General features: G+C 41.1%; 2 protein-coding genes across 3 annotated transcripts in view; both read left to right on the top strand.

Moving 5' to 3' along the window:
* Positions 1–10,726, top strand: part of frem2a (FRAS1 related extracellular matrix 2a) — a 62,720-nt gene extending 51,994 nt beyond the window's left edge. Inside the window, exons 14-24 of the mRNA XM_085798517.1 lie at positions 590–893; positions 2,209–2,340; positions 2,758–3,089; positions 6,544–6,736; positions 6,844–6,969; positions 7,523–7,650; positions 7,747–7,881; positions 7,984–8,110; positions 9,071–9,258; positions 9,522–9,668; positions 10,116–10,726. Coding sequence (XP_085654643.1) covers positions 590–893; positions 2,209–2,340; positions 2,758–3,089; positions 6,544–6,736; positions 6,844–6,969; positions 7,523–7,650; positions 7,747–7,881; positions 7,984–8,110; positions 9,071–9,258; positions 9,522–9,668; positions 10,116–10,658 — 2,355 coding nt within the window. The 3' untranslated portion in view covers positions 10,659–10,726. The remainder of the gene's footprint in view (positions 1–589; positions 894–2,208; positions 2,341–2,757; positions 3,090–6,543; positions 6,737–6,843; positions 6,970–7,522; positions 7,651–7,746; positions 7,882–7,983; positions 8,111–9,070; positions 9,259–9,521; positions 9,669–10,115) is intronic.
* Positions 10,727–14,265: 3,539 nt separating this feature from the next.
* trim47 (tripartite motif containing 47) lies at positions 14,266–20,611 on the top strand. Of its 2 annotated transcripts, XM_085798514.1 has the most exons (8): positions 14,266–14,519; positions 14,913–15,124; positions 16,415–16,460; positions 16,590–16,685; positions 16,908–17,132; positions 17,344–17,366; positions 17,482–17,603; positions 18,401–20,611. In XM_085798514.1, exons 1-8 carry the CDS (start codon positions 14,337–14,339, stop codon positions 18,928–18,930), a joined length of 1,437 nt encoding a protein of 478 aa, XP_085654640.1. In that variant the 5' UTR covers positions 14,266–14,336; the 3' UTR covers positions 18,931–20,611. The 2 variants fall into 2 exon arrangements, with proteins under 2 accessions (XP_085654640.1, XP_085654641.1); XM_085798515.1 differs by lacking the exon at positions 17,344–17,366 and having other exon boundaries at positions 16,908–17,153; positions 17,480–17,603.
* Positions 20,612–24,276: the final 3,665 nt, after the last annotated feature.

Raw genomic sequence — 24,276 nt, 5'->3', positions numbered from 1 at the left:
GTGAAACTGTCCTTCCGGAGTCTGTCCTTAAAAGACACATTACACACTTTAGTAGGCCACAGTCCTCGTGCTTTCACCCACAGGAAAACCACTCTTGAATACAGGCTCAGTCAGACACTTAAATGGATTTTCCTGATGTGTTAAGTCATTAGATTCTCAGGTGAATGCTACACGTGGCTGGAGCTTTTAGTGTGTGTGTGTGTGTTTGTTTTCTCGGTGTTGTGGTCAGCTGTGTAGGAGGTTCCCTGGGAAGACAAAATGAAGTAGTCTTGTCAAATTGAAGTGCTGAATGCTGCACAGGGAGGCGCCGTGTCAACAGGTTTAAATCCAGTGGAACATTTCAAAGCTAACGCCTCCAATGCCTTATCTCTGTATTTCTAATTATAAAAGAAGCTGTTTTTAAGAATTCAAACAGAGAAACGTAACACTCTGAAACATCTGGATTTCCTTGGCAACAGTTGCTCACCAATCTGTACTCTTTATCTCTCCCTCTCTTCTTTTTTCCTCCGGCATCTGCTGTATCTCTCCCATCCCTCTGCTGTCCCTGCCCATCCGCCCACTCCCACTATATTCCTTATCCGTCCTCCAGGCTTGCAACACAAAATACCCAGACTACGACAAGACGGGCTCTATCTGTGTCAGCGAGCACATCAACAACACCTTGACCCGCTACCGCTGGCTCATCAGTGCCCCAGCTGGCCCCGATGGCGTCACCAGCCCCATGAGGGAGGTGGACTTTGACACCTTCTTTACCTCCTCCAAGATGATCACACTGGACTCAGTCTACTTCCAGGCAGGCTCCAGGGTGCAGTGCGCTGCTCGGGCTGTTAATTCAAACGGGGATGAAGGGTTAGAGCTCAGCAGCCCCATTGTCACTGTCAGCCAGGAGGAAGGTGAGGACAGAACAGAAGAATGAACATCTGTCTCCTAAGTCTTATGTTTCCAGTTTTCTGGAGAGCGGATTAAACACAGATTTGTCCTCATGTTGCGATGATTACTGAAAACATTTGGTTTTCATTTTGCATTGTAAAGGTTCAGGAATAGTTTATTTGTATGAACAGAACGTACTATACAGTACAGTTGTGTAACAGACTTGTTAAAAGAGAAATACACTTGTGACAAACAACAGTCAGACAGACAACAGGTTTCTTCTACCACAATGTATAAATACTCCATTAAAATTACATAAGTGTGAGTATTATTTAATGTCATTCTATTGGACTATTATTTCTGAGGCATTAACACATAAGTGTTTTTTTCTGTTGGGGTTGCTATATATCTGTAGTAATTAGAGCTGTCAAATTTAACGTGATAATGCATCACCCCTTTTAATGCAATTAACGCATTATATTGACCTTTGACCCCCATATTTTTTTTATATCTAATGCAGTGAGGCCTTTGAGGGTTACTGGATTCTATTTATCATTGTTTCTGGTTGATGCATGATAAAGTTTAGCCTACATTTGTATACAGAAAGCATCTTCATCCATTACTAAACACTTCCCTTTAAGGAACAGTTAGAATAGATAAAAATTATGTGATTAATTTACAATGAATCCTCATTAACTCCAGACGCTCATTATATACTTTAATCAACTGACTGCCCTAGTAAGAATGCACCATACTGTAAAACCAGCTTATGACGTGGATGTAATCTCTTGCTCTGAAAAGAAAGAAATGCAACTCAAAGTAAAATACATCATATTTGTGCTTAAGAGCAGTAATTCAGTAAATTTGCTGAAAGGCCAAAGAAATCGTTGTGAACCATTTAGGAAATTATAAGGAGAGGGGCCATTTCCATTGCTCACAATAGCCCTGATAATAACCCAGTGCTGCCACGAGCTCTGTGCTTTGATGAAGTGTCTGGGCTCTCGCTCTTTTTCTAAAATGAAGAAAGAAAGAAAGAAAGAAAGAAAGTTCTTTTCTGTCTCTGTGCTGCTTCAGTATGCTGCACTCTCTCCACCTACAAACCCTGAAAGCAACAACTTGAGACTCTTTGTGTGAGGTGGTCGCGAGGTGTTCTTAGAAATATGGAAATCACATCCTGACTGTGTGATTAGCTCAGGCAGGAAATGAAGTTAACAGTATGTAAAGCAATTTGAAATGACTAAGAGGAGGATTTAGCACATAAGTAACCAGCTGTTGATCCCATCGCAGGCGTTCAGTCTGTTCACACTCTCTCTCTCTCCTCTCCTTTGTCTTATAAAGGTATGTGTCAACCGCGTAAGATGGGGACCGTCGGCGCCGAGCCTTTCTCTGCCAAGCTGCGCTACACTGGAGCAGACGACCCGAAACATCCCAACCTCATCAAAGTGACTGTCACCATGCCTCACATAGATGGTGGGTAGGAGCTGGAGGCAGGACTCGTACCACAGATGAAGTGAAGTGTAATGTAGTGTGTGTAATATTCACGTCTGGGGATCCTCAGGAGCGTGACAGCCAGAATATAGATCTTGCCGGGTTGTATCGAACCCCGCTGTAGGAAACCCTCCAGCACACCCGCTACTTAACATTCCCTTCTTGATTTTTAATCAGTTTCCTTCTGCCTCACCTCCTCCAGGTTTCCTCCTTCATTTTTTTTCCTCCCGTTGCTCCCCTTGCTTTTCTTTTCATTACTTTTGCCCTCTTTGCTGGACTATTTCTTTGCTTAGTTTCTGAAGTAATCATTTCTCTCAGTTCACGTATCAAAGGTATAGCTGGGCATGTTCAGGATCACATCATCATCATCATCTCTCTGTCTCTCCCTTTGCTCTGAAGGCATGCTCCCGGTAATCTCCACTCGCCCGCTCATGAACTTCGACCTGACGCTCAGTCCTGATGGAACCCGGGTCGGAAACCACCGCTGTTCCAACTTGCTGGACTTCGGCGAGGTCAGCACCGGTTACGGCTTCATCACCGCCTCGATGCGCAGCCCTGAGAGCATGGGAGACGCGGCCCCCTATCAGTTCAGCGGCTCTCTGCGGGGGAACAGCACGCTGCGCTTCTACAAAAACCTCAACCTGGAAGCCTGTCTCTGGGAGTTCACCAGCTACTACCACATGTCTGAGCTGCTCACCGACTGCGGAGGCACCATAGGCACTGATGGACAGGTGTGTGTGTGTGTGTGTGTTTTTGTGTGTTTCTGTGTACCTACGTTCACAACTTATAAATTCCAATCGAGGCTTTGTATGTACATCTGCCTGCCTGTTCGCCTCAGGATGTTTGTGTCCACCTGTGTGTGTTTCTGTCTGTATATTTAGCTTATTTACAGCCCCAGACAGAGCGGCACCATATCTGTTTGCCTGCATGTCATTCATTGTGTGTGTGTGTGTGTGTGTGTGTGTGTGTGTGTGTGTGTGTGTGTTTGCCAGCTCTACATCCTGCCATGTGATTGGCATCTTTTAGCTACAGTGCACACACTCGCATGTGTACAAAAATATACACTCAAACAAAGTGTTCCCAGCTGCTCCTCTAGCGCTTTAGCACTGTTATCAATACAGAGCTTTAAAGCTTAGATCCTGTGAAACCATGAGAGGAAAAACAATTTATTTTGGAGCACTGGACATCTGTAATGTACCAACATCCTGTCAACGTTAAAGACAGAAGTCTGACCTACAGCATCTATCAGGCGGCTTTGCTCAGTTTCTCTTTCACTGGAGAAGTTGGATATCAAGTGGCTAAGTTTTGCTGGTGCCGTCGTCAGTTAGCTGTTAACAAACTTCCAGTAGATATTTGCTGTTTTTTGCATCATCACAACACATGTCTCAGATGTTACTTGCGTTCACAGCTCCAGTATTCTCCTGCCTCTTGTTGTTTTTGTGCATTAGGAAACAGACCCTTGCTCCCCTGCTCGTGTCCTGCTGCTCTTTTGTGTTCCTTCAGCCTTTGATCTACAAGCTTGTTGCTGATCAGACTGCTGAGTGTGTGTATGTGTATGTGTGCGTGTGTGTGTATGTGTGTGTAGGAGACGGGGAGATAAAGAAGAAATGAAAAATTGATGTACTTGTGCCCAGTCACAGCGAGAGCCCCATGCACTCATAGTTACCCATGATACCTGTCATCCACAAGACCTCCACTTCATTAAGGGAGATCACTGTCACACTGTCACTGCTATGGGCTCAAATGAGGGCCAGAAAGTGATTGAGGTCATAAAAAAAGAGGTTTACAAGTAATTCTGAGGTCGTGGTACAAATCTGAACAACAAAAGGAGAACAACAAGGTTTGTGCGTGTGTAGAAATGATTTGTGAATATAGTGGGTGAATGAATGACATCAGTGGCGAGGTCATACAGAGACACTCTGAAAAAGTGCTTTTGTGGAAAAACTGTGTTCAGATAAAGAGTAGAAGATCACCAGACCCTATTTCTACATCTGAATTTGATTGGATATTAACAGTCCAATCACAAAGCACCGAATCAGTGCAGAATCAGAGATCAGGTAGTTCGCTCACTGGGGACGACGATGATCCTGAAAGTTTTCCACAAAGTTTTTCTGCCTTGTAACCTTAAATTAATGAAAAGCACTTCTTCTTCCACAGTGCTTTGTGATTGGTCGGTTTTTGTCCAGTCAAATTCAGGTGTAAAACCAGGGTCAGTGTTTGTTCTTGAAATCTCCGAGTTACACACTTGTCTGGGATCTTTGAACACTGATATATACAGTTGTTGTTGTTTTGTTTTTGTGTGTGTGTGTGTGTGTGTGTGTGTGTGTGTGTGTGTGTGTAACCTAACTACAGATTTTATTCACACAGTCTCTCGCTTTGTAAAAGTGTGTTTAAACAAGTACAAACCTAGAATTTCTCATGCAGATTTATTTTTATACAAACTTTGGGAATGTTTTGTGAACTTCACTGACAGTCTCAAATGATATTGACCCTGATTTGAGTCCATAGACATTTGAGTCCTTTTGTTTTGTTTCTTTGTTTTCAACGAGTGCCAGAAATGTTTTTCTTTCTCTCTCATGTTTTGTCCCCTCTTCTTTGTGTGTATCTTGTTGCTGCTTTCTTGGCCAGGCCATGCTTGTAAAAGAGATTTTTTTTATCTCAAGCAATTTGCCTGGTAAAATAAAGGTAAAAAAAGAAAAGAAATAAATAACCAGAGAAGAAGTCACAACCTTGCAGCTCCAGCGGGGTGCTCAAATCAAAGAGGACAGGAATAATCACAACTCCTTGACCTCCAATGAACAAGAGATCTAAGATTAAAAGGTTCAACACAAAGAGGTTTAGATGATGAAATTTCAAAACATCTTGTTCTTCCCAACCTCAGGGTGAACAGCTACTGTATTTGTTCCTGTTCCAGTCAGGATAAAGTTTTTGTAGGAGGTTGTTGAAATAATATTTGGGGTTTTTCAGATCCTCAGGCTGAGGTAGGTAGTTAGTCTCTCAGGTTATAGTCATTAAGTTTCTCATTTGACTTTGGGTAAATTGAGTAGTGAATTACATTAACGTCTGGTGGAGAATCTCTGTGTGCAATTATATTAAATCAGACTCTTTATGTAGTGATGCTTTGTGTTATGTCAGAAATGTTCTAGAAGTAAGATTGGATGTTTCTGTGTATGAACTCAAGTGATGAAGAATGGCTGATTGGAGAAGGGATGGGAATGAGGGGATTTAGGAATTGCATTTTTTTTTCTTTTTTTTGTAACAAAAACATCATGTGCCAAATTGCTTTTTCTTAGCTTCTCTTGCCAGTTAATCTCCTGCCCAGTTCTGGGTTTAGTAATTGACTATGCAAATTGACACGTTTTTGCACGTTGCAAGTCAAACAAAGATAATTCAGTGCAATTTCAATCAGTTCATGAGGCAAACTGGTGCTGTCAAAACTTGTGTGTGGCCACATTCCTAGTTCAAGTCTTCCAGGTCACATCAAACTGTTGAAATAACATTGGTGAGCAGAGACCCCTAGTGGATGACTTTATGTTGATATGGCTAAAATGTCATGTTACCCTAAGCCTAGGCCTTGAGTTGTATGTGTAGACATGTAATTTTTTTTCTTTATCTCTACAAAAGCAAATGTCAAAGTAAATGTCATCAGAATATTTTTAGGTGTATGTAATATTACATTCTGTGCATATATGCAACTATATTTCAGAGTTTATGCTTCAGTAATGTTAAAGGCATTATCAAGTTTTTTCAAATACTTGGGAAACTAAAACTGATGTAGAAAAGAACAACACAAGCCCACACCACTGCCCACTGTGGTACAGCACAGGACGACTTTTATGCATCTTTGACAGCTCTGAGTGGGAGTGAGTTCAAACACCTTGTGGAGGAGAACAGTGTGTTCATGTGTTACATCTTCTCAGTGCTTTTTATACTGTAGCTCATCGACCTACAGTCAACTTTAATTTAAAGGAATAATACAACTGCTGTCGCACAGTATCTACTGAGGAGTTGTTTTAAACAGGGTGCATCGTCAATAATGAATTCTGTTCCCTCAGAACATTATGAGCCTGAAGCTGCTTTTTATTCAGTGCTAAGCAGAACACATGTTCAAGGATGGTTGAATTCATTCAGTATGTTTGCCTCTCAGACATTTTGACAGCGAGTCTCTTGCTCACATTCTTCCAGGTTCTGAACCTGGTGCAGTCCTACGTGACCCTGCGCGTGCCTCTTTACGTGTCCTATGTATTCCACTCCCCCGTGGGAACGGGCGGCTGGCAGCACTTTGACCTGCAGTCCGAACTGCGCCTCACGTTTGTGTACGACACGGCCATTCTGTGGAAGGACGGCATCGGCAGCCCCCCTCAGGCCGAGCTACAGGGTCAGTTTCAAAGACAATATTAGAGTTTGTGTTTCTGGACTCAGTCTCAACAACTGTCTTTTGTTGAATCTGGTGTGTGTGTGTGTGTGTGTGTGTGTTTTTGACAGGTGCCTTGTATCCGACCAGCATGCGCATCAATGAACAGGGACGCTTGGTGGTGAACTTCCGCACCAAGGCTCGTTTCAGGGGTCTGTTTGTGGAGTCTCACTCTGGAGGCAGAATAAAAAGAGCTGGTGAGATTGATTATTGGGTAACACTTTACTTGAATAGGTATTCATAAGATTGACATAACACTGTCATAACCATGACATAACAGCTGTCATAAACATCGATGAATACTTATGACAGCTGTCGTTAAGTGTCATTCGGTAAGTTATGTCGCTTTTAATGCAAAGTTGACATTGTTTGAGATGTTTTTGTTCTGACAACCTGACATAAAGACAATTTAAACTGTCATAGCAGACCTAATTGCCAAACTTTAAAAATTATGTCAAGTTCTCATAACAAGGACATCTCAAATAATGTCAACTTTGCATTAAAAGTGACATAACTTACCGAATGACACTTAACGACAGCTGTCATAAGTATTCATTGATGTTTATGACAGCTGTTATGTCATGGTTATGACAGTGTTATGTCAGTCTTATGAATACCTATTCAAGTAAAGTGTTACAGATTATTGTAACTATATATTATCCACCAATCACTAAAGATACAGATACATTGCTCAAAAGGTGATATGTTTTCATTATATCTGCTATTATGAACTTCTCTCCCTCACATAAGCAACCTCAATGTCATCCATGGTGATGAGTGTGGACCACCCAGGCCTGACCTTTAACCTCACCCTAATGAGGAGTGAGCCCACCTACAACCAGCCGGTGCAGCAGTGGGTCTTCACCTCTGACTTTGCTGTAAGTAGTCGTATCAAAAGCTTGTTTCTTGTTTTGTTTTTTAGTGGAAACATCTGAGCCTGACCCTCGCGTATCTGTCCGCTCTGCTCCATACAGGTGCGAGACTACTCCGGGACCTACACTGTGAAGCTGATCCCTTGTACCACAGCCCAGAATATGGAGTACACTATTCCTCCTGTTTGCAACCCAAGGGAACCAGTCACCTTCGACCTAGACATCCGATTCCAGCAAGTACGGCAGTCCTTTTAGTTTTTGTCTATTCCTTCCTGATTCACTGGTTCTCTTTCTTTCTTCATCGCCCCCACACTAACTACCTCCGTCCCCCACACTCAGGTGAGCGACCCGGTTGCAGTAGAATTCAGTCTGAACACTCAGATGTTCTTGTTGTCCAAGAGGAGCCTGTGGCTCTCCGATGGCTCCATGGGCTTCGGTCAGGAGAGTGACGAAGCCTTTTCTGAGGGTAAGTGACCTCCGGCTCGCTCTAACCACTTCAATCATCTGTGCAGTGAAGGTTTAAAGAATTACTGCATGATGATAATTGTAGATCTTTTTATTCCACAGCTGGTAGCTCCTTTATATCATTTTGTCAGTTCTGCAATATGTGATTTTCTCTTTCTTCTTTTCAAGGAGCCATTTATTTTCAAGTTCATACCGGCACAGTATAAAAGTCAAAAGACCAAGATTCAAGTCTTACTTGACAAACTTGTAGCTAATCCATCACAGCGAGCACTACAGCAGTTAAAGTTAAACTGTCATAGTGCTTTAAGGGATAGTTCAACATTTTGGCAAATTAGCCCGTTGCCATAATCCCTACAGTTTTAGCAGTAGGTTCGTTACCTTTAATTGTCGGTGCAAGCTATTTTTAGAAGCAGAGCCGCGAGCTGCTCAGAGCTACACTATGGAGGCTAATGGGATTTCTTGGTTTCCCTCATCAAAATCATCAAATACACAATCCAACAATTCCAAAACGCTCTGGTGGACAAGTTGTGACCTGCACATTCACCACGCTATGAGATAATAACGGAACGTTACAAGACAGAGTTGCTTTCGAGGCAAATGCAGAGACTGCTTGCCTAAAGACTGCTCCTGACGGGAACGTGCATCAGCGGTTTTGCATGAATTTACCTCGAAAACAACTCTGTCTTGTAACATTGAACTATCCCTTTAGAATAACTCATGTGAGATTCGAGGCTAAAAGCATTCAGTTTTACAGGTGTACCGTCTAAGAGTCAAACCTGGAAAACCACATCAAATGTAGATGCAAATATGAATTTAGTTTTTGTTGTTTCCTCAATGCATTTTCTGCTTAGACTGGACCTGAATGCTGGATAAAGATGTATAAGATATTGAATAATAAACTCCCATCAGTCCTCTCAGTATTCTCTTTATATTTCTAAATGTGTTGAATCTCTTATCTCAGGTGATACCATCTATGGCCGTGTGATGGTGGACCCCGTGCAGAATCTGGGAGACTCTTTCTTCTGCAGCATAGAGAAGGTGTTCCTCTGCACCGGCGCTGATGGATATGTGCCAAAGTACAACCCAACCAAGTTCGAATTTGGCTGCCTGGCTGACTCTCCTTCTTTGCTCTACAGATTTAAGATACTCGTGAGTATATTCAGGTTTCTACAGTAATGTCGCAGTTTCTGTACACAGATGGATGCAAAGAGATGTGGTGGCAAAGCATCAGAGGGAAAGCTTTCAGAGGAAGAGAAGTCTTAATTAGCATCGTGAGGTGTTGCAGCAGAGCAACCAGTTTCTTTTATGTGATAATTTCTGAACAAATGTGTGAAGTTCCACCTTAGTGATATTTTTCAATCTACACTTAACGCTTTCTTTTTTTTTTCCTTATTCTAACCTCCCCTCATCAGGACAAGGCCCAGCCAGAGACTCAGGCGCAAGGTTTCGGTGATGTGAGTTTTAACGCTGTGCTGGCGTTGGACGATCCTTCAGCCATGTCTCTTGTCAGACAGCCAGGCTCTGATGGCTTCAGAGTGGACTCCACAGCCATGTTCCAGGTATCCTATATTATGTTTCTCTTCCTCAAAGCCAATGACTGACGTTTATTTTGATTGTGACCCAGCAGCTTCTTTTGTCACAAGAGATTTTACCCTGCGAAAAAAAATAGCTATTGTGAGATACAATGGTGAAGCGGAACAGCAATGAGATCTATGTTTCGCTGTGACTGATGATGCCAAACAGGAATTTATTGTCTTTTTAATCACCAAATAAATTCAGGCTGTTAAAGCACACTGATTTCCATGATGAGTCTAATGAGTCAATTTAGCACCGGCAGCTGCCAATTTATATTATTATTATTTTACTATAGATGATTCATAATGTGCTAATTTAGGGACCAATTTGGTTTGCTTTCTGTTGTCTTCCAAATTTCATTCATTTTGTGAACTGAATCTAATTCTACTGTAAGATTATTCTGCATAATCATAATCGTGTGTATTTCTCAGGTTGCTGCAGGCCGTGAGTGGTACATTCACACCATTTACACGGTCCGCTCCAAAGAGAACGCTAACAGAGGCATTGGGAAGCGCAGCCTGGAGTACCACTCCCTGGTTTCCTCCAGCAGCGATCTGGTCCCGGCATCCTCCAAAGGTCGGCGCCCCAGGAGGTCGGCCGGCGACGACGTCCCCGAGGTCGCCGAGGACATCGGGGCGGAAAACAGCCGCGGCACCAACATCATGCACATCGCTCTGGACCGAGCCAAGCGGCGGGCGGCCGGGCCGGGCGAGGTGTTCGTGGACAGGCCGGAGCCCAGCGAGCTGAACGCCGAGGAGGGAGAGGAGGGCCTGGTGACTGTGGTGGGGGCGCTGGTGGGGGTGCTGCTGACTGTCCTCATCACCGTCATCGTCGTGCTCGTGCTGCGCTCCAGACAGAAGGATGTCAAGGAGGGCTGGAGGGAGGGGGTGCAGGAGGTGGTGAAAGGCTCCATCAGCACGGAGCCCATGTTGGTGGTGAGGATGCAAGACTGCCACAACAGCTCGGAGGTCTGAGCAAACGGGATGCATGCATGGACAGATGGACAAAGGGATGAGGAGGATGTGGGAGCTTTTATAGAAAATTTTGGATTTTCTTTTTTTTCTAAATTTTTAACTGGTATTAAATTACTTTCATAACACCAAAAATCTGAGATTGATCATATGCGTTTATTTGGTGTGTGCGTATGTGTGTGTGTATGTATGTGCCTGTTATTGAGGGGGGATTTCTACAGTATTGGATCCATTAGGCACCTAGAGCACTGCAACAGAAAACAGCACAACAGTCTATCGTACACTGTCCTCACTTTACATTCCAACTTGTGCTGCTGGTAGCATGGTATATTTCCATTCACTCTCACTGGCTTTATGGTGTTAAAGTGCCTGAAGCAGCTATATCCCTTCAGGACAGTCCCAGTCACAGAGAGCACTTTTCTAATAAAGCTAGTGTCACACAGACCAAGGCTGAGATTTAGTCCCTCGGGTAAAAAGAGGAACGAGTGTCTTCAATGAAAGAAGTAGTTCACCACACCTGAACTCATGTCAGGTAAAACTTCACTGACGTTCAGTACGCCTGAATTCAGCATCTACCAAAACGTTAATGAAACAAAAACATCTTTTCTACACACAAACTAGAATTCTACACATGATTGTGTAGCATTTTCTAAGTGTAGCATTTTCTAAGGGTTTCACAGCTCATGACTGCATTATGGATGCAAAGTGCATTCACAGCCGGAGGATTTAGGAGTTATTGGGAATTGAAAGATAAATATTGGACTCATTATAAATATTGAACTCAAAGCCCAAATGTTTGGCTACAAAACATTTCAGACTATGCAGCTGCTGCATGAGTAGATTAGTGTTCATTCTGGGCTGAACTGTGCCTTCAGGCTTACAGTTCTGTCTTGAAATACTTGCTGTGACTGTCTGAATCTGGATTACACATTGTGCAATGAAAAGCGTAAACACAAGACAACACTAGATGTTTCTTATCTGTGAACTAAACCTGCGTAGCTCTCCTATCAGACTAGCTGAGACGAAACGAAACCACTACTGTCAGAATTCATGTTTATTAACCAGCTGAACATTTTATTCATTCGCTCGCTGTGTCTACTGTTCTTTATTTTTGATTACCATATGATGAGGAATGTTTTCCCAGATGTATTGTTTGTTTTTTTTCATATTGTGTGTATTTTTTGTATTTACTCTTGTCATCCAGTTACACTTCATCATGGTTCCTGTCAGCACACTGTTTACTGCTATCCATCCTGGCAGTGTTGTCGTTCCACTGTGTTGCATATTGAGTAATGTTTCATATTTGTTTTTAAATAACACTGGTTAAAGGTACATATGTATAAAGACACTCATCTCAGGAGTTATTTATTTTACAGAGAATGGACTGTGTGTTGTAACACAATTTACTACTGTCGACTGTAGAGAATCTCTATGGAGCCACTTTCCACTTCTGTGTTACACTGCTAATAAGTGTGGTGCTGTGAACATGCAAATACTGTGTCCATAGCCAATGATCTGACCCTTGTTCTTCTCACATTATGTTCCCGTAAGCTTTATTTTTGTCACTAGTGCTGTGTGGGATTTCAGTGTTCTGACTCATGTTTTCGAACAAAGGATGCAAACAAAATAGCTGCTTACAGACCAGTATGTCGCCATGATAACATTTGAGACATTTAATATAATCTGCTTTTTCATTCTCTTGATGTCTCTGGTAGAAAAAGAAAATTTACATGTGTTGTTACTCTGTCTTACTCTGCTCTGGATGTACAACATGCTGAGATCAGTGTTCCTGAATATTTGTCTTATGGTGTTGTGAGTCATCAATGTGCACCTATTTCCAGTATTTATCAGGGTTAGATGATGCAATGCACATCAGCTGGAGATGTATGAATTCATTTTAGGCCCTGATGAATTTGGAGATTACACCATATCTGACATCGAAACGCACTTTTTTGAGTCACATCCCTCACATGCCAATCCAATCCAAGCTATGCAATGTAATGTATAACCCACAGCCAGTTATCCCCATGTATATGACAATTTTAGCACAAACAATCAAACTTGATATTCACTTTGTGTCTTTTTATGAATGGGTTTTTATGTATATGTATTTAAGAATAAATATTGTTGCTTACTGGTAGGTTGTTGATTTTATCAGTATTTATGCTGAGCTCATGAGTTGAGACTTAGATTATGGATTCATGTCGGACTGAAAATGAGGATTTGAGATTTGATTGGTTTTAACTCACAGGTGGAATGCTGTCGGTGTTTGAATTTGAATTTATTAAAGGATAGCCCCTTGAGATGTAGCATCTCATTTTCAAGGGGGTCCCTGAACAAGCATATACATAGGACACACAACACTGTCACTTAATTTTTCTCCAAGTGAGGAAATAGATTAGTCACATTTCACATAATCTGGTTAAAATTCATATAGCACTTGATCCAAACATATCTGAAGCATGTTATTCAACGGAGCAAATAAAACAAACTGAATGGTCAGAGTTGTCATGATATTTAAGGTGTGCTGACGGAGTAAAGAAATGTACTGAGTAGCATAAAAGAAAATATTACATCTTAAAAATGGCCATTAGCCTCCTGTAGCCTTTGAGCTACGGTCTGTGAACTATGGGCTCAATTCTGTGAAATGTTCCATTATTTTTCAAGTACTTATTCTTCTCTTGAGTAGCCTAGCCTTTCATTCATAGTTTTATAATTGGAATTAGCTTCATTTTAGAGAGTAATTGATTCACATACACCGTTTTAAAAACTGTAATTTTCATAGAACCTCCCTTTTACATTTATACTTGAGAGGGTATCCGAAAATGTTCTTTAAAAGGCCCCCATTTACTTAAAATATGTAAATTATTAGAATGGCCATGGATCTCAACATCCTAGATGTTCAGAAATCAGATGCAAGGACAAGGAATTGTCCCAGACAAGGCAGAGAAGTGTTAAATATTTTATTAGAACCAAATATACAAAATAGCAAGGACTGGCCTGCTGAAAAGGAAATACATATTAAAGGCAAATGGAAATCACAACACAGACTAGACGAGGGATTAAACTATTACTGGTATATTAAATGTGATGTTTTTAAAGTGGCATTTTACAAAAATCTTAAATAAGTATTTAAATATCTAAAACCACAGTCCAACATAAAATAAGCAAAATAAGAAAAAAGGTGAGCTGAGACCACTTGAGGCAGGCTGATGAGGAGTGCTCAGAGGTGATACCACTTACTCACCTCAAGTGCAGCACAAGAAACCTCAGGGTAAATGTAATCCAAAAACACACATGTCCCACTGCTCTTAAAATAGGGGACTCAGCCTCATCACAAAAGAAGAGCTAATGGAAAACAAAACAGTCAAAAAGCAAACAACTAAACAACAAGCCAGCAGATGTAGAGAGCAGGTATAAAGATAGAGTACGCAGGAATAAAACAACAGCATGGGAGCCAGAAACAGCACAGACTTAGATGAAAATGAACCCACATGAGTGCATCATTACTCTATGTCTCATCCCCATTCTGTTTTGAGTGGATGCAAGAGCGAGAGAGGATGAGAGTGCTCTGATTGGTTAAGACGCACGATGACGCACCACAAATGTGCAGGCGCCCCTCCCCTCCCCTCCTTCCTCCTCCACTTCCTGCAGTTGTTGTGCTGCTGCTGCCTTGTAAACATGGCCACTGCTGGAGCGACTGGAGACGACCTGAGGAAAGAGCTCACATGTGCAATTTGTTTGGACTTCTTCAAAGACCCCGTCATACTCAAGTGCGGACATAATTTCTGTCGGTTTTGCATCTGCATGCACTGGGATGAAAATGGCGGAGACTACGGCTACCAGTGTCCTCAGTGTCGGACGGTAAGTAAATACATGTTTGCTGTATTTTTCTTCGTGCTTTCTTCCGAAAAAAATGGTGGTACAAGTATGAGAGTATCACTTCCAAGTTTTTTTAATTAGCCAACTGAAAGCAGCTGGTTGGCGGGTAGTTTTGTGTAATAAAATTAGCTACGCAGTGCATTTTGTCGCTACTGTTGCTATGATACCTAGCTCGTTGGCTTTAGCCAGGTTTGCTAACATTTATCAGCAGATAGGTGAGCTATCGATGATTTTTTTTTTTTTGCTTTACCTATGTGGGGATACGTTAACGTTACCGCAGGATGAATAAACACGCTGCAGACCAAGTATTGCTGACTTTGTGCTGATACCTGCCTCTCTCACAGCTGATTTCTTTGTTCTCTCTCTCTCTCTCAGGTGTTCAACAAGAGGAGTTTCACCAAAAACTACCTGGTGCAGAACCTGGTGGCCAAACTGGATGATCTGGAGTGTCTGGGGTCTTGTCCCATTCCCTCCAAGCCCGTTAAAGTGGACGGGAAGTGTGAACAACATGGCGAAGAGCTGAAACTGTATTGCCAGACTGATAAGAGGCCCATCTGTGTGGTGTGTCGGGAGTCCAGAGCGCACAGGTTGGTCGTGTTCTCACTTTCTGTGGGAAAACAAGAGACATTTTCTATTGGGTTAGCTTGTTGTTAGCTCTGAAATAGACATTTGTTTGCAAGCTCATGGCTGTCCCTTGTGAGAAACCAGAACAGGTTTAACTCTCACTATCCTTATACCAAAAGTCTTGCAGTTACCTGTAAGAATGTACCTTCAATAAACTTTGGTGTAGTTGAGGGCTGTGTATGAACCTGTTTTACTCAATTCATATTAAAATCGACCTAAAAGCTTGATGTGAAAGTTATACAGTTGATTTTCTCAATTGAATTTTTAATTCACTTCATTGCCAACTCTTGTTTGCTTTTACTGTTAGACTTTTCCCCTTTTTCGGTTTTGTTGTAGTATTGGCAGTGATTCCACAGGTCACTTACAAGGAAGACATAGAGGCAATAGTTCATTGTCTGTCTCAAAGATAGCTGAGAGACTGAGTCAAGTGGCCCCGTCCCCAGTGGCAGTTTCCATAGCGACCAAGGTCATAGAAAAAAACCCTTTGCTTGCATATGATAAACACAGCCTACGGTCTGGGGAATGAACAGTCATAACACATGGGTCCTTTAGCCCTGGGACAGACTCTGCCCTTGATTAACTATGGCATGTATAACAAGACACACAAACTAGATGTATTGTGTAGGATTTTGTACTAAATGTGATCTTAAGAAATATACAGATAGGTGCTGTGGCCACATGAAGAATATTCCTATTAGCGCCTGTAGTAAGCTTTGCTCAGGTAACCTTCACAACTGCGTAGCATTACAGTGGTATCTTGAATTGCTCCTCTCTGATCTCCTCAGTCGACCTCCAATAGGTGCTACTGCGCACAAAGGTGATCTTTTCCAGATCTCTGCCCAGCTCACATGCTTTCCAACACAATATACCAAATAAATGCCTTAAGGGTTATTCCATTGCAAACACAGGCTCCTATTGCCTTGTCTGTCTTTGGATGAAGGAATCTGTGAAGCTCACACCTGAACCACGATCAAAACAATGGCGATACCTTCCAAAGCAGAGGGCATATGATATCAGATGCCAGCAACATACCAATAGAGGAAGTGATGAAAATATTTATCCATTTTTGTTTTTTAAACATTTTATGAGGAGTGAAATGTACTTGGCAGTCGACTCACGGAAATGCCAAGGGCAGTTAGGAGAAAATGAATGCAACCATAGTTTCCGAAGGCAGGGAACTTCAAATGTTCTGAGAGTGTGATAAATTGCTCTGGAAACCACTAACCGGTCGGCAAATTGTTCTGTTGTTTCAGACACCATGAGGTGGCACCAGTACCAGAGGTTGTAAATGACATGAAGGTAAGTTGGCTGAAAGATTACAGATATTATCCAAACCATCTGTAGTTTTTTTTTTTTTAAGCCTGTAATACAATTGACTTTGTGCTGGGTACATCTTGATGACGACGATGATGATGATGCTTGTTTCAGATGGAGTTGAAGCTGAGGCTAATGGAGCTGAACTGGCAGAAGTCTCAATGTGTAAAAGTTATATCAGCTGATCAGCGCAACAAAAGTGATGTGAGGGTATGGAATGAGCTTTTCTTATTTTTAATGTTTTTTTTTGACTGATGGTTGTTGTATATTTGCAGGACAACTTATTATTTCTAGCTTAATTCATCACCATGAAATCCTTGATGTATTAAATTAGGATACACACTGCACAGAAACATTACAGCTAACACTGAAACGACACACTGCTGCCCGTCCCCACCATCACATCCCTCATTGTAATCCTCTGTCCTGAAGTTGAAGAAACAGAGGCTCAAGGAGAAGATTGAGGCAGATGTTGGGGCCTTGGTCCAGTTCCTGCTGGATGAGAGAGACTCCCTGCTGGATAGCCTGGATGCTGAGGAGGTGGCCACCATGGCCGTCATAGACGACAACCTGAAGACCGTGGAGACGGAGGCAGAAGCCGTGGACAAAGCCATCGCTGATATCCACAGCCACATCAGTGGGAAAACTAGCTTTGAGGTCAGTGTAACATGTGAGCCGCTTGAACACAGAGGTGGTGTAACTTCTATAGATACTTGAATTCATTCATTCTTTCAGAAAATACCCCTCCAGATATGAACACACACACAGTGTCTTTCAGATGATGTTGGCATGACTGCTCCTCATCCACTATGAGATCAATATCAAGCGAGTTTAATATAAATCAATGTGTTTTCTTTTTTCCCAACAGAGCCTCGCTGAAACATTCAATGAGTAAGTAACTTACAGACTTTTGTTTAAATATGAATCTATATAAATCGCATTAAAAAAAATTCCTTGAAAGAATTGACCATTGCATAATCATTTCACTGCCTTTCTTTCCTTACAGAGTAATCCACTGCAAGCCTTTCACATCTCTGGAGCCAGTCAACTGTCAAACTGAATTTACAGACTTCTCAGGGCCCTTCCAGCTTATTATGTGGAAGAAGATGATGCATGTGCTGCATACCAGTGAGTCTACCTTAAAATTAATTTGACCCCCTCCCCCCCCAAGAATTTTGTTTGTGGAGTTGTTTTTGTATTTCTGTATTTAGTTTATTTTTTATTTTAGTGCATAAGCAATTTTGATACAACAATAGGTTATACTAGAGCAGTGTTTTTCAACCTTGGGGTTGGGACCCCACGTGGGGTCGCATGGAATTCAAATGGGGTCACCTGAAGTCACAAAAAAATCTATTAATTGAGAAAAAAAATTACTGATATTATGATTTTTTTTTTTTAACTAATTATTATTCTTTTTTAAATTATGATTAAAAACACCACACACACACACAATCTTAAACAACTGTATTCTATACTTTAACTTTCTCAAATAGAAAATGCAGCATATAAAAAAATATGAGCTGGAGACATGTGATCGCGGGGTTGCCAGAAATTTGTGATGTTAAAATGGGGTCACGAGCCAAAAAATGTTGGGAACCACTGTTCTAGAGTTAATTCAAATATAGCTTATTATTAGCTATAGCTAACTAACTATAGACGAGCTAAACACAGTAGCCCAGGATGACGGTTCAGAGTGTGACTGATCACACTAGACACTAGTTGGATGTGTGATTGGATCTGTGGGCTGTGTTACATTCTGACACAGTTGGCTCTGTCAGTGTATTTGAGATTTTTCTGGTTTGCAGCTCTTCCAGTTTTCTTGGACAAAAATGTCAAGTTGTTCTTTCCAACAAATGCACTGGCAGCTTCATCAGCACGTAGGAGCTGTGTGGAATTCACCTCTCACCATGTGTGTCTCTCCGTAGTGCCTCAGAACCTCACCCTGGACCCAGACACCGCTCACCTAAACCTGCTCATCTCAGACTTTGACACCAAAGTGGAGGAGGGCCGCGTCCGCAACCAGGAGCCGGACCTGCCGGCCCGCTTCACGCGCTTCTGCGGCGTCCTCGCCACGGCTCAGTACGCCAGCGGGCAGCACTACTGGGAGGTGGATGTGAGAGACAAAGGCGTGTGGTACCTGGGAGTCACCACCGAGTGCAGCAACAGGAAGGGCTTCGTCAGCCTCACGCCGTCGTCGGGCTATTGGAGCCTGTGTCTGCAGGACCGGCTCTACGCCAACGGGGAGGACGGGCGCATCCCGGTCGCTGACTACTGGAACTCTCCCCGGGTCGGCGTGTACCTAGATTACGACAACGGGCGACTCAGTTTCTACGACGCCGTCACAATGAAGAGACTTTACATGTTTGACACCTGCTTTGAAGAGCCCGTCTACCCTTTCTTCAGCCCAGGGAAGAACGACCCAGGCAGCAGGCTGCAGATATGCCACTATTACTGAGAGAGCAGTGACGAGTGCTTGGAAAAATGTGTTGTATGCATTTGAGCTGTTTCTCGCAGGTCTTACTGGTTTTAGAAAACAAGGGGTCACTCAGAATAACAATCACCAGGTGTGTCGACACACTTCGGTTGGAATGAAGAGCTTCGTTTCTCTCATTTTTTGTTTTTGAGGTTGAAATTTTGGAATTTGGTATTTTTCAACATAGACACACACTGTAGGTTTATTGCCCCTGACGACTGTGGCCGGGGGCCTGGAGAGGTGCTTTGCTGTCTATATCACTGTGTCTGCTGGGATACAGAGGCCTCATGTGCTCTTGTTGATTAGAGCATGTACAGCTCATATCCTACTAGCAAGTGCTATGCTATACTACTGTACATTAACTCACACCGGTTAAGTTTTTGCCAGGCAGGGTCAGTGCTCTCGCCTTGTTGGGTAGAACTTGAAGGAAATACAATGTAGTTATCACATTGATAGTTTTTGACAGTTAAGATTCCCTCATTGATTCTCGTCAGCGCTGGTATTATCAGTGGTTTTGACGCAAACTGGCCAGCGTGTACTGGGACTTAAGCTCTCAGACAATAACTAAACTTCCAGGACCTAATGGCTCAGGTTGTTTGTTTTGTGGATGTTCAGCATTCAGTGCAGATAATAATGTTATCATCAACCTTTTAACATCGTCGTCATGTATCGTTTTTTTATCGTTACTGTACACGTTTTACTTTTTTTGAACTGTTTGAAATTCCTGTGTTGCAGCTTATTTTTGAGCAATGTTACTGACGGCACATTTTAGCTTTGTTTAGGATATTTTAAAATCCAAAACATTTTTATCAGCTGCCTGAAATTGAGAAGGCACAAGACAAAGCAAACTTTTCAAATATTCTTATAGCAAATTGTTAATCATCACTGATCAATTTCAGCTATGTCCCCACATATTCTAATGGGTGATGCTGTAAATGAGTTTTACTGTAAAAGACATTCCTCTACTGTCAGGGTTCACAGAGAAGAACCTGATGGACCTGACTGAAATGAAAACCTATGGAGTGCTGAATGAAAGTTTTATTACAGATTACATTTTTCCTTATGTATATTCTGTTTATTAATCCTGCTTTAGTTTATTAATTGCATCTTGTTGAGTTGGACCCGGTACTGCAAGTTGGTCCTATAACCGTTTTAGGTCTATTATCCAGCTCAGTCTAGTGTGATTATATATTTTTTCACTATTTTTGATTGATTAAATGCCAATTTTGAATGTAAAAGTACATACAGTATATCTTGACAGTTATATATTTTTTTCTTTCCTCCCATAAATATATATGATTTAAACATTTTCTTATTTGAGTTTATAATTGTATTGGATCTTTATTTTTACTAGTTCCCCACAGAGTTATGGACCAACAATGTTGTATTTGAGGTGCAGAGTAGAAACATTTAACAGTCCTCTGTTATTTGAGTATTTGCTGATGAATGTTTTGTCTATGATGATGTACCTCATTTAATGCCTATACATACATTTCACTGCTGACTTTCATTCATGTATCCTGCTTAGCCGTTTTTGGACTGTCTTGTTATGTGACATGAAAGAAATAATCTCTGTAATACGTGTGTGGCCCTCTCACCTTTTTTAATGTTCAGTGTTTTCTCAGAGTTTACAATGAGATTAAAAAAGATGAAAAGACTAGAACTTTATTTCCTTTTTGAACTTTTTACACATTTTGCTCTGTGATACCACTCTTCTTCACGAGACAACCAGGAAGTCGGTTATGTCTGATTACGTTAATATTATTGTAGCCTGTAATATGGATTTAAGAATATGGGTTTCCCATAGTGGCTCAGCAAAATTGTTGTAGTTAAAAGTGGACATGCTATGTGCTCAATTATTGAAGTTGGCCTCATATTAGATTTAGGAAATCTTTTATCCTTAAACTATGGAACCTTTTCAATCATTTGCTTCAGATTCAGTTTCGTGAGATGGTCTGATTTTTTTTTTTTTTACTTTCGTGCAGGTTCCTGACATCTCTTTCAGTTTACTTAAATAACACCACCATGAATCTGCTTCCTCACCCTCATCCTCATTTAACTGTTCGGTTCAGTTTGGTGCTGATTCAGTTTTCATCCAGCAAGAACATTTAAGGAGGAGGTGAGAAAACAAGAGTTCTCTCCATCTCCTCCTCCCCCTCCTCCTCCTGCTGCTGCTGCTTTGATAATGACTCAGTCATGTCACGTTGTGACTTGTTTTCCCTCTTTCTTTACAGAAATGTGGTTTTAATGAGGAGCCATAGAAATAACGGCCCATACCAATGTAATACGAATAGTTTATCATGAAGCAGTGAAACAATCCTGCAGGAGTTTACTACACAAAGTTAACTACACAAAAGTTGTTACAGGTAAAAGACCAGGATTCACGTCATTTCTGTCTTAGAGTTGTTACAGAAAGTGCATTTGAATGATAATAACTTGTCCACTCATTAGACCCATTAATCTGATGATACATGTTGCACCAACTGGGTGAAACGCCTGGATGCTTTCTCCACAAAGGACACAAACAGCTGAACACTATCATCAGCACAAGTTGTTCTGGCTGCTTAGGTGACCTCATGCAACAGATTCTGAATGTCAGTCTATTATGATTCATGTGGTTTAGAGAGAGACATCTTCAAACATGAAGGGTGATTTTGACATTTTCCACTGACAATGCCACTATCCAGATTTTAGGTGGAACATTAAATATCTTTAAAATGGCATTTAGTGATAATTCAAACATTACCGGTACATTATGGAAGAACAAAAGAATAAAACAGAAAAATGGCTAAAAACCTAAAGAATCAAGTCAACTAAATATATCAGCTGAAATTTCCATTCATCTTCAGGTTTTTAGGAGCAACATATTATTTGATGCAGCATAAAGTTGCTATATAACACACAGCACAAATGTTATAAATCAGCTACTCTATGTCAGCCATCAACAGAAGCACCTGATTCGGCTTAATGAGGCACTGATTACGTGATCACCAGAACCAAAGAGTATAAAAATCACTGCTGTGATTAGAAATTGGGGTTATTCATCGTTGATTTCTGAACTCTTATGTTAAACAGTTTGTGTTGTGTGGGGGGTTTTTTTGTGTTTTTTTTTTTTGCATTATTCCAGCTCTGAAAACACTGGATAATCTTAAATTTGGGAGAAATGTTGTCAGTAGTTTATAGAATAAAACAAACACATACCTATAAATAGTTAAACCAGAGAAACTGGTAATTATGAAGTGGTCTCTTAATTTTTTTCCAGAGCTGTATATAGCTGTCTAAAGTTTCCATCACAATTTTCTACAGCATGAGGATGGTGATGATGGTGACTGCTGTTATTTGGAGCAGTTTTTCAAGCAGCCACTAGAGAGCAGTAAGGGATCATCAGGATGTTGAAGTTGAAGCTCCTTTATAAGGAGAAGAGAAGACATGTACATGCTGATTTAATAAAAACAACAAGCATATGAATCGCCACCATATTCTCAAAAACAATATATTATTCTGACTTAATGCATTCTTTAAACTTCCTGTTGTAGGAAACAGACCAGCTGCACAAGCGTTTGTAGTGTTATTCTTTAATATTTACAATCATACCTTTGCCATGATTACATACTGATTACTTGTTGTAAGACTGGCCTCTTGTGGTATACAGTAGGCTACACAAGATGGTTGATGGTAGTGTTTCATTTCAATGTGCTTCCTTTATTTCACACAGTCGGTGACCAGTACAGAGAGTGGGAAAAACAGATTAATTAATGGAGGAGGGAATTTCAACTGAATCTGCCATTGTAGAGAGTTTTCCAAAAGAAGCAGAAGATGCAGATGGAAAGAGAAGGATAAATTACAGACCAGTCATCAGGTGCAGACAATTGAATCATAAAAAACACAGGTGTAAAACTCTGTGTGTGTGAGAGCTGGTGTTGTGTTTTTCTCTAGGAGCAAACACAGAAAACCTTCAAAACACCGAAACCACAAAGCAAATGAACGCAAACCGCTGCAAACCCCATGATGAAGGTGCTTGTGAGCTACAACAAGAATATGATTGTAATATACAGTACACTTCTCTGATTATGTTAAATGATAACTATACACAGTGGCATATATTACTCTTGCAAACTATATATAACTCTTATAATATTTGTATTTTGTGCAATGTTCAACAACAAGTTACGACAATACTTTTTTTTTTGGCGGAGGGAAGAAGAAGTTACTGTGTATAACTGGATGTGAGCTTGTTGAGGAGGAGGAGGAGGAGGAGGAAGAGGAGAGAGAACGGCTTTCAGTGCTACAAGTTACAAGGCCTATGTACAACGACGTTTGGCAAAGAGGAGACAGTTCAAATGCACCAATTAGAAAAATAATTTGTAGAACAAATTATGTAGAAAAGAAAATTAAAAATAAATTAAATCCTTTTGCAAAAAATAAAATACAGCAAATAATGTGTATACAACATTGTTCCATTGATGTCATTCAGCTGGCTACTACTTGGCATGACCTTCTACTACTGTATTAGTATATACTCCAGTGTTGAAAAACTTGATTCATTAAGTAGATGCTGGAATAATTAGGCTATAATAGTGAAACAACATGGACACCAAATCCATATGTATATATGTATACATATATATACACACCTAAATATGCATATATATACATCGGGTTGTAGATATGAATTCACAAAAGTGCAAGAACAAGTGGATTCAGATAGAAGAAGTTTGTTTTGGTTAATAGAAGAGAAAGACGAGTTAGATTGATGTCAAAGTGGAGCTGGTTCAGAAACCTTTTCTTTCTGTTGTGCTTCTTGCTACTTGTCTTTGGGTACCAAAACAAAACAGAAAAAAAAGAAATTGCATATTGGTAACAAAAAATAACTATATTCATGTGCAGGAATTTATACAGAGTGATAAGGTGCAGAATGAGAATAAGAAACAGTTTCTTTGAAAACAACACATTCCTGTCTGCGTGTGTGTGTTCTGTTGTGTTTACTGATGAGGAATCGTAAGGCAGTGATCACGGGGGAATTTTTTTTAGAGCACACCGACATGCAACAGTGTTCAAGAAAAAAGCCTGAGCATTGTTACCTCCATCACAAAGCAGCGTCACCCTTCACTCCGAGGAGGGGGGTTGACCCCCGCCCCTCCTGCTTCTGTGTCTCTCTCTGTTTGCTGGTTGGTTGCTGGGATTGTTGCCCAAAAAAAATTGCAGTGAATCACCAACTTTAGACTTGTTAGGCTGTAAACTGGTGAAGTGGCAGACTGAAGACACAGAGCTGAAGCCGCCTTGTTCCACAGCTTCATTTCCATCTCATTTACCTCATTCGGTTGATGT

The sequence above is a fragment of the Trachurus japonicus genome, chromosome 14 (genome assembly GCF_045865225.1).
Source record: "Trachurus japonicus isolate A0001 chromosome 14, Traja_1.0".
NCBI classification, from domain to species: Eukaryota; Metazoa; Chordata; class Actinopteri; order Carangiformes; family Carangidae; genus Trachurus; species Trachurus japonicus.
Note: the sequence above shows the minus strand (reverse complement) of the source record. Positions and strands in the feature narration are given on the sequence as shown.

Excerpts from the sequence above, each read along its gene's own strand:
- trim47 (XM_085798514.1), top strand. The coding sequence starts at position 14,337 with ATGGCCACTGCTGGAGCGACTGGAGACGACCTGAGGAAAGAGCTCACA. Across the intron at positions 17,133-17,343 it reads GTGGGAAAACTAGCTTTGAG|AGCCTCGCTGAAACATTCAA; the intron begins GTCAGTGTAACA and ends TTTTCCCAACAG. Across the intron at positions 17,604-18,400 it reads GATGCATGTGCTGCATACCA|TGCCTCAGAACCTCACCCTG; the intron begins GTGAGTCTACCT and ends GTCTCTCCGTAG.